This window comes from Micromesistius poutassou, assembly GCF_964030765.1.
Source record: "Micromesistius poutassou genome assembly, chromosome: 14".
Taxonomy (NCBI): domain Eukaryota; kingdom Metazoa; phylum Chordata; class Actinopteri; order Gadiformes; family Gadidae; genus Micromesistius; species Micromesistius poutassou.
In genome coordinates, this window is record NC_140284.1 from 4,679,077 (window position 1) to 4,687,311 (window position 8,235).

Sequence of the window (8,235 nt, forward strand, 5' to 3'; positions counted from 1 at the left end):
TCAAACGGCAAGATGACAAGATGAATTGGTACGGATAGTGATACATTAAGACATTAATCTATTTGTAACGTTGTATACGCAGGATATGTATTGTTTTAAACATCCCTACCATCAGTGGTCACATAGCAATTCTAATCGACATCACTAGTAAAATTAGCAAAATATATTTTGACTTTGATTTACTAAATGAAAGCGTAGGATGTTTGCTTGGTGGATTCTATCATCAGGTCAAAATCATAGAAAATACATGGCTAAACGATCAAATGTTATTGCAATAAAGGCCAATAGTTGGCGCTGTTGCAGTATGTTGTAGTCTCTACTACACTCGAAATGAACAAGGAAGAAAATAAACTATGGCGGAATCCATGGTTATATTACGTTTGTGACACCAATGCCAACTGACAGACAACATAATACGCCTGGAATATTACCATTGATAAGTCTCTATGAGGAATAATCAACATGCCGCAGTACTACGAGGATAAAGAAGAGGACCTTAGGGCGTGTGCCGGTGTAAGAGAAGACTTTAAGGCATGTCTCCTTCAACACGACTGTGTCGTAAAGGTATGTGGATGTCTTCGACATTTATTCACACTACTTGAGTTATTTCAGGCGCGTATCTTAATTACCATTTACCATTTTGCAGGAAGGGAAATTGCCCAGTGAATGCTTGAAAGAAGGGCATTGCAAAGCCTTGCAGACTTCCTTCTTTGAGTGCAAGAGGTCAATGGTAAGTACCTCTTATATTGGGTCAGAAAAAGCAGAGCAATTACATGTCATGTAATTATTACTTCCTGTCACTATGCGACACAATCTCAAAATACTGAGTTAATTTTTTTAAAGGGTTTTGAGTTCCCTGTGTAGAATGTTGTAATGGAAAATAAACCCTAGATAGAATGACCGCAATACAGGATCTGAACTCCCTTTATTATTAAAGGGAAATGAGCAGAGCAAAATGCCTTTTTATGATTTATCTATTGTCTACTTTCGATGCATTTTTTTGAGAACTAACAACAAATGCCTTTTGTCATCATCAGCTAGACCCAAGGTCGCGATTCCGTGGAAGAAAGGGATATTGACTCATCACTCTTAAGACTGCTTTTCTTCAGTAGCGATGCTGTCACATAACTGGGTGAATATTGGATGACACTTGTAAATAGGGATGCCAAGTTCAACATGGAACCGGGCATCGGCTGGGACGTGGTTCACCGGAATAACTACACGTCCTTAACTAATAAAACGATGACAACGGCGTAGCATTCAAGACGAATCCTTCAGAAATCAATGTACACCTGATGTTAATATTTTATTATAATTATATGTGTGGTATGGAAAATAAATTTGAACATTTGACATTTGTTACTTTTTTTTTTTTCACATGTTTTCTCAATGGATCTCCACGAATCACACAAGTGGCCAATTTTGTTAAAAAAAACGGCGAATTTCGCCGAAAGATGACTAGTTTGCATGCCTGGTCTGGACGTGTGGAGCTCTGTCTGGGCGGTGTGTGTGGACGTGTGGAGCTCTGTCTGGGCGGTGTGTGTGTGTGGACGTGTGGAGCTCTGTCTGGGCGGTGTGTGTGTGTGGACGTGTGGAGCTGTCTGGACGGTGTGTGTGTGTGTGTGGAGCTCTGCGGACAGTGTCTGGATGTGTGGAGCTCTGTCTGGGAGCGGTGTGTGTAACGGATGCCGGCTAGCTGGCGTTAGTACGTTCGTAAATCCTCACACCCCCTAGCCTCAAGAACGCTTCTAGCCGCTGAGTTAGAGGCCTGGGCTTTCAGCTCAGTGGTTAAAGCGTTCGACTCCCATGCCGGTAGTGTAGTTCGAGAGGTGGCAGGTTCGAGACCCGAGAGCGGTCGAACTGCTCTCTGCTACATGTGTGTGGAGCTCTGTCAATGATTTCACTGATGTGACTGATCTGTCATTTAGATTGTGAAGGCCTGTAGTTTCGGTTTTCTGCTTTGAGGTGATATTTCAAAGACAACTTTGTTCTGAGGTAATTAAATTCGGCTTTGCAAACTGCAGATTACTTTAGTTTGCAATAAGGATCCATCAGGCAAATGTTTTGCGGCACACGTCGTCACAACGGTCTGCCGCCACAGGAAGTAAACAAAGCTGTTAATTGTGTTAAAGAAAATGAACGAGTGAGTGTTCATTCTTTCAAAATGAATACGATTAACGCATACATTTTGACAGCACTATTTCAAACAATTAAATAGTTACCAGACATGAAAGTGCAACACAATGTCCAGCGAATCATCCCCTGAATAACAAAAGTTAGTCTTCAGTTTAACTTCCATTAGGCAGTATCTGGTCACGACGAGAGGAGGTACTGCATAAAAAGCTGAATCACTTATTTCAACGAGTCCATCATCATCTCCATGAACCTGTCCAGGTCTATCTTCTTCATCACCTGGACCTTGTGGGTTTTCTTCAGCATGTCTATGGTGTCCATCACCATCATGCCCCTGGTGTGTGTGCCCGTCAGCTCCACGGTCACGGGGTAGCGGTCGCTCTCCAGGATGATGCTGTCGTCGATGGCGGCGGCCATTGCGTAGGAGTCGCACGAGACCAGGCCGGTGCCGGCCACAAACTCCTTCTGAAGGCGCTCGCTCACTGACGCTTTCATGCTGTAGGCGAAGATGTTCTTCATGAAGCGGGCCTTCTCAGAGTCTTGGGACAGCCAAGTGTCGCAAAAGGCCTGTGGCGAAAGGGAGTGAAGGAGACTACGTGAACACACCAAAGAAGGTCATCTGCAGTGCTTCTGCATTATTGAGACTGGAAGTTGATTTCAACTCCAAATGGAAAAAAGAGGGATTACAATACAGTGAACACTATCCAATTGTAAACCAACTATCCATTATAATTTCCTTATATGTTCTTCATGTTAGCTACTCTCTTTTGCACTATGAGCATGCCTATTGGGCATGAGAATTGCAGTGCAGTTTAATATAAAGTATTGATATGCACCAGAGAGGTTGCCAAATATCTATCTGTCTGTCTGTCTGTCTGTCTGTCTGTGTGTGTTACCCAGCTCAGCTTGCTGTGGCAGGTGAACTCCCAGCAGGCGATGGTAGTTGGGCACAGGAACTCGTTCAGCACAATGAACGCAGCTTCTGGATCAGCTACAAAGTTAAACTCTGCACACACAGTTGTGTTTCCTCGAGCTGAAAGCCAGGGAGAATATGCATGAAAAACTTCATCGAGGGACAAATTGAGACGGATAAGAGATGGAGGGAGGGAGAGAGAAGTCTGCTCACATTCAGTGTTGCCTCCCATGATGAAGAGGCCCCTGAGTTTGCTCGGGAAGGATGGATCCAGCCGCACAGCAAGAGCCAGGTTGGTGAGTGGTGCTGTGGCAACCAGAGAAATCTGGGACACCAAAAACACTATTCACCGTGCTGACCATAACATCTGCTTACCATGACACTGTAAGTCACAATGTTCAGCAGGTTTAGCAGATTTCAACGGAATGTGCACACAAGCGCACACACACACACCCCCACCCACCTCTCCTGGGTTCTTGTTAACCATTCGGATCATTGCAGACACCGCTCCTTCCTTCTGGATCAGGTCCAGGCCAGGAGCGTCAGGGTCCGGGACGTCTCCCAGCCCGTCCATGCCATGGAAGTGGCCCGCGTCGATGCCCTTCCCAAGGATGGGCTTATCGGCCCCTTTGAATACCGGAATCTTTGGCAAAGAACAAAAGAGGGAGTGATCAGCATTAGCACCAGAAACAAAGGCCATAGTGAGCAGCTTGAAAGCAATGCCAATTCATCGTCAAATTAATTTACCACAACTATATTCTAGATAACTCGACAATAATGTTGGAGCTTGTTTAGCCTACATCAGTGGTTTTGACCATTTGAAAATTATGAATGTTGCCTAGGGCTGAATAAGTGAGTAAACCTTAATGCATGTTGATGGTAAACCAAAATAAAAGAAAACATTTTTCAGAGCAACATGCTTGTATGTTTCAAACCATAATTTGTGTTAAACTTCAATTCAACTTCAACTTCTACTTCTAGTCTATTTCGCCATATTAAAAACTTGTGATCTGTCACAATGTAGCAAGCAGCTGACCCAGGCCAAATTAAGTTAGGCCTTTATCCCTGAATGCAACTTGGAAACATTGCATTTCCTGGTGTGTCTGGTGGTTGCCCAGTCCTCAGAAGTTGAAAGGAGAGGGTTGTTGATGGTGCAGTGGACAGTATACCTCTAGTTTGTGGCAGGCCTTCAGGACTCGCAAGGTGTTTTTGCACACATTTTCCACACTTGTGTTTCCATGGACACAGGTGATGCCCAGCACCGTAACATTTGGAGACGCCAGCGCCACCATGATGGCTTGAGCATCATCTACCCCGCAATCCACGTCGATCAGAAGCTTCTTACTCATGATGAATCCTGGACACAGTCACAACATATTGGTTTACCACAAGCAGAACATGCAGAACTTGAACAAGATTAAATCAATCATTAACAAACAGACCTGTTGTCGACAGTGATGGAGGCGTTTGTAGCAAACGTCTTGCAACAAACTGGAACAAGGGTCTTCCAAACCTGGAAGAGATGGAGACCAAGCAATTAAAAGGTTTAATGGTAATGCAGAACTTTGCTTAAGGTTTGAGCTAAGGTTGTTTAAATATTTATACATTTAATGATCTAAATACGAAAATGTCGGTGCCAGATTAGCCTGGCACCTCCCGCATACGTACTTCCGTTCAATTTAAATTTCCCTTCAGTACTAATCTCTGTCCAAAGTACCAGAGTCTGGACCAGGCTAGGGAGAGATAGCATGCGTTCCGCAATTCTCAATACAGTCTTATATAATGTTCCGCTGCCATAAGTTATGGAAGAAAATATGAATGGAATCGATTGATTTGTGAATTCATGACTACTGTTATTGATCAAAAGTCAGTTGAGATAATGTTTTCACCCATAATATTGAATGCATTATTACAACTTCAAAGACAGGTCACCTTCAGTTGTCAAACCAATTTAAAATGACTGGATTTTTTTTCACAACCTTGGTTTTGTCTCTCAATCGTCGTTAAATCAGCGAAAGACCTTCGCGTTGACTCGCGTTGTGACGTTCAGTGAGCGGTATATGCCAGACACCGTTCACTGAACGGGAAAGACAAGTCGAAAATTAAACTGAATCACTGTCATGTGAAAACCATGCACGTACAGATTTGTACCAATCTAATAAAAGGCATGAGTGAGAATCAGAAGTTCACTTACTTCAACAACATGCATGACAACTTGAACCACCTTCTGAATTCTTCTCACAGCCAGAGAGCAACAGTGCGGTTCCGGAAGTGAAACTCCATTCATATTCTGCAGAGGTTTTGATTATTAGCCATAATGTCGTAACCATCCAAGAGAGAGAGATTGTAAAACGATGGTATATGCTCATTAAGAAGCCAAAAGTTAAAGATAAGTTGTTTTTTTTATTTTTATAAAAACATGTTTTATTCGCGATGTCATTTAAAACACTACATTACCCACAATCCTAAAGTGTGACACGACGTCTTTGATTGGTGGAGCGCGCTGTTACCATGGAAACGTTCGCCGCACCCACGAAAGTCAAGTCTGACTTCGTATTCTAGTCAATTATCTTTTACTTAACTTAACATCAGATACACGGTGACCACACACTTTTAATAGTGTTAAATTAAACCTCTGAATGTTTTCATTGTTCATTTTTCCTCAATGCTGTTTTAGTAATGACTTATAATAGGCTTTTAAATGTGTGTCTAGCTTTCTGTTTTTTTATGAACTCATTGAAGTAAGTACAATAAAGATTTTGCATTGAATATCCTTTATTAATTATTTACTATAGTTTCCAGTTTGCACATCTGTGCAAGTGCGGGCATAACCACAATACAGGCCTACACCCCAGTTTATAGTTTAACTGTTAAAAAAAAAAAAAATACAACTTGAAAACATAGTGCAATAGCATTCAACCACTAATTTTGTAACAACCCCAGGGCTCAGCATAAATTGTTTCCGCCAAATAAAACTTTCAAAATAAAATCAAGTGTCTGTCAGTAATTTACATTAAGATATATCGGCCATTATTGGTGAAGTGACAACAGAAGCCTGTGCGGTGGAAATGGTTTAAGAAGTACCGTAACATTGAACATTTTAACATTGAAACATTGTGCAGGTTTCTCAATTTTCTACGTGCAGTTAATATCTCAAAAAACACAATTCAATAACTAGGAAGCTAGTTAAAAAGGATGGACGTTTTTAAAAAGACTTCCAATTCCAATTCCCATTATTAATAAATTATTATTTATTATTATTAGTTATCATTCTGATTTCAAAACATCTTTCTGTTGAAATAATTGTAAAGTCCCCACTGCACGTTAACCTGTGATAATATGACCATCTTTGTATATGTTTGAAGTTCTCAGACGTCACATTATATGAGGATGCTATTCAAAGAGGGTGGCTTGATAGCATGAGGCTTCAAGTATCAGAAAATATCAGTCATGCTGTATAGGTGCTAATTAGAGAGACAGAGAGAGAGACATAGCGAGAGAAAGAGAGAGAGAGAGAGAGAGAGAGAGAGAGAGAGAGAGAGAGAGAGAGAGAGAGAGAGAGAGAGAGAGAGAAATAGAGAGAGAGAGAGAGATTTGCAGAGAAGTTCATGTAAAGGAAAGAAAGCCCAAAACAAAACTTAAACTAAGGCTAAAATGAAGCATGTACACAATTTTCCATATGGCCCTCCCTAACAGAAACACTATGCTAAAATGAGATAAAAGCCATTTGTTGTTTAGTTATTGTACATCATGAGACAACTACTGTGTCTAAGCTATTGTTTCATGTCATCTCACCTTTGAGATGAGGCATCTGCACATATACTTAGTAGTGAAATAAATAAACCCTTGAATTTAGAATGATCCCCAGATGTTGCTACTGCTGCTATGTCATCATATGTCATTGCTTGTTGTTATCAGTATATAGGAAGAAATGCTCTGGTTGTAACTACAGGGAGGTTGGGGCGCTGCAATAAAATAATCAGTCGAACAGCATTAATGCCACTTAAACTTTGACCTTATAAAACGGTGACTAAGCACAAAACCCAAGTGTTTCCATTTTGTTTTCTTATTTTGTTTGTGTTGTGCCATTGTCCTCAGTCCAGGATCACCTCCACATCGACTCTAATAAAAACATGCCCTTAGGTCTCTACTTTGCCGTATGTTCCCTCAGGCGGGCGGTACTGTTTAGGAAAGGCCTTCAGCTGGAGAGAGTTAAAGGCATATTTCCGACATCCCACATTCTTCATAGTGTTCTCCCTCCTGCAGCCCTCACTGTGGTGGGGAGAGGAACAGAAGAACAACACAGTCAGTTCCACGGACAAACAACATCCCATAAACTCCTAAAAAAAAATTTCTTGCATGCCGTTGTTCCACCAATAGTTTCTATTTAACTGTTCTATTATATATAACATTGAATTAAGAATTAAGCATTTTCTCAACCCGGAGAGATGTTCTCAACAGCTGATTTTAATAATTTTAATTTTATCTCTAGAAAAATGACAGAGGTCCGGACCTCAGTGACCTCATAGCCGCTACGGGCATGATATCCACATAGGACAACATGAATAACAACCTGTTCCCATAACCTCCAACCCTCCCTCCGCCTCGCCCTCCTCCCTCGTCCGTCACTGACCTGCGCATGCAGTCCAGGGCCTGGTAGAAGACCTGCGGGGCCAGGCCGTGCTCCTGCTGGAGCACCTGGCACTGCTCCAGGGTGAGGGACATGGCCGTGCGGTCCTTGGCACTCTTGCAGCTGGTGAAACGCACGCCATTCAGACGACGACACGCCTGGGGTCCGGGACAGAGAGGGGGAGGGAGAGGGGTGGGCCGCAGTTTTTTACGTTTGTGAACACAACTATTTTACACTCTTACACACTTTCTCCTGTTCGTAAGAAACAGCAACGTGTTTCTCCAGCTTTACTTGACTTAACGGGCTGTGTATTACCTACTAGCACCTTACACAATACAGGTCAGTACAGCCCACCGTGGTCATTGGAAAGGCAGTGGTGAAGGGCAGGTTAAAACATGTCATAATCAAAAACAAAATGCATATATTTTTGAATGTGTCCAGGTTGTCCCTCTTTACATAATATCCATTTTCCAATTGTAAGTGTTTTTAACAAGGCTCCAACCATATAATGAGAAGATGTAGCGCTGCCACCTTTCTTTCCTGGTACATTAATGTAAGC

The 8,235-nt window shown here is 42.1% G+C and overlaps 3 protein-coding genes across 5 annotated transcripts in view; 1 reads left to right on the forward strand and 2 right to left on the reverse strand.

Moving 5' to 3' along the window:
- The first annotated feature begins 364 nt into the window (after positions 1–364).
- coa5 (cytochrome C oxidase assembly factor 5) lies at positions 365–1,358 on the forward strand. 2 transcript variants are annotated; one of them, XR_014637978.1, is made up of 4 exons: positions 365–564; positions 647–730; positions 1,038–1,156; positions 1,189–1,358. XR_014637978.1 is itself a non-coding variant. In XM_084478074.1 (3 exons), the coding sequence occupies exons 1-3, from the start codon at positions 463–465 to the stop codon at positions 1,077–1,079; spliced, it is 228 nt and encodes a 75-aa protein (XP_084334200.1). In that variant the 5' UTR covers positions 365–462; the 3' UTR covers positions 1,080–1,358. The 2 variants fall into 2 exon arrangements, 1 of the variants encoding a protein (XP_084334200.1); XM_084478074.1 differs by having other exon boundaries at positions 1,038–1,358.
- On the reverse strand, positions 1,288–5,302 carry LOC311358081 (inosine-uridine preferring nucleoside hydrolase). The gene is made up of 7 exons (XM_084478073.1): positions 5,241–5,302; positions 4,489–4,559; positions 4,216–4,403; positions 3,510–3,689; positions 3,260–3,371; positions 3,030–3,166; positions 1,288–2,700 (listed from the first exon to the last, which is right to left on the reverse strand). The coding sequence occupies exons 1-7, from the start codon at positions 5,249–5,251 to the stop codon at positions 2,353–2,355; spliced, it is 1,047 nt and encodes a 348-aa protein (XP_084334199.1). The 5' UTR covers positions 5,252–5,302; the 3' UTR covers positions 1,288–2,352.
- Positions 5,303–5,831: 529 nt separating this feature from the next.
- inpp4aa (inositol polyphosphate-4-phosphatase type I Aa) overlaps positions 5,832–8,235 on the reverse strand; it is a 14,242-nt gene continuing 11,838 nt past the window's right edge. For both annotated transcript variants that reach the window (XM_084478167.1, XM_084478166.1), the window contains 2 exons: positions 7,680–7,834; positions 5,832–7,318 (listed from right to left, as the gene is read on the reverse strand). In XM_084478167.1, coding sequence (XP_084334293.1) covers positions 7,186–7,318; positions 7,680–7,834 — 288 coding nt within the window. In that variant the 3' untranslated portion in view covers positions 5,832–7,185. The remainder of the gene's footprint in view (positions 7,319–7,679; positions 7,835–8,235) is intronic.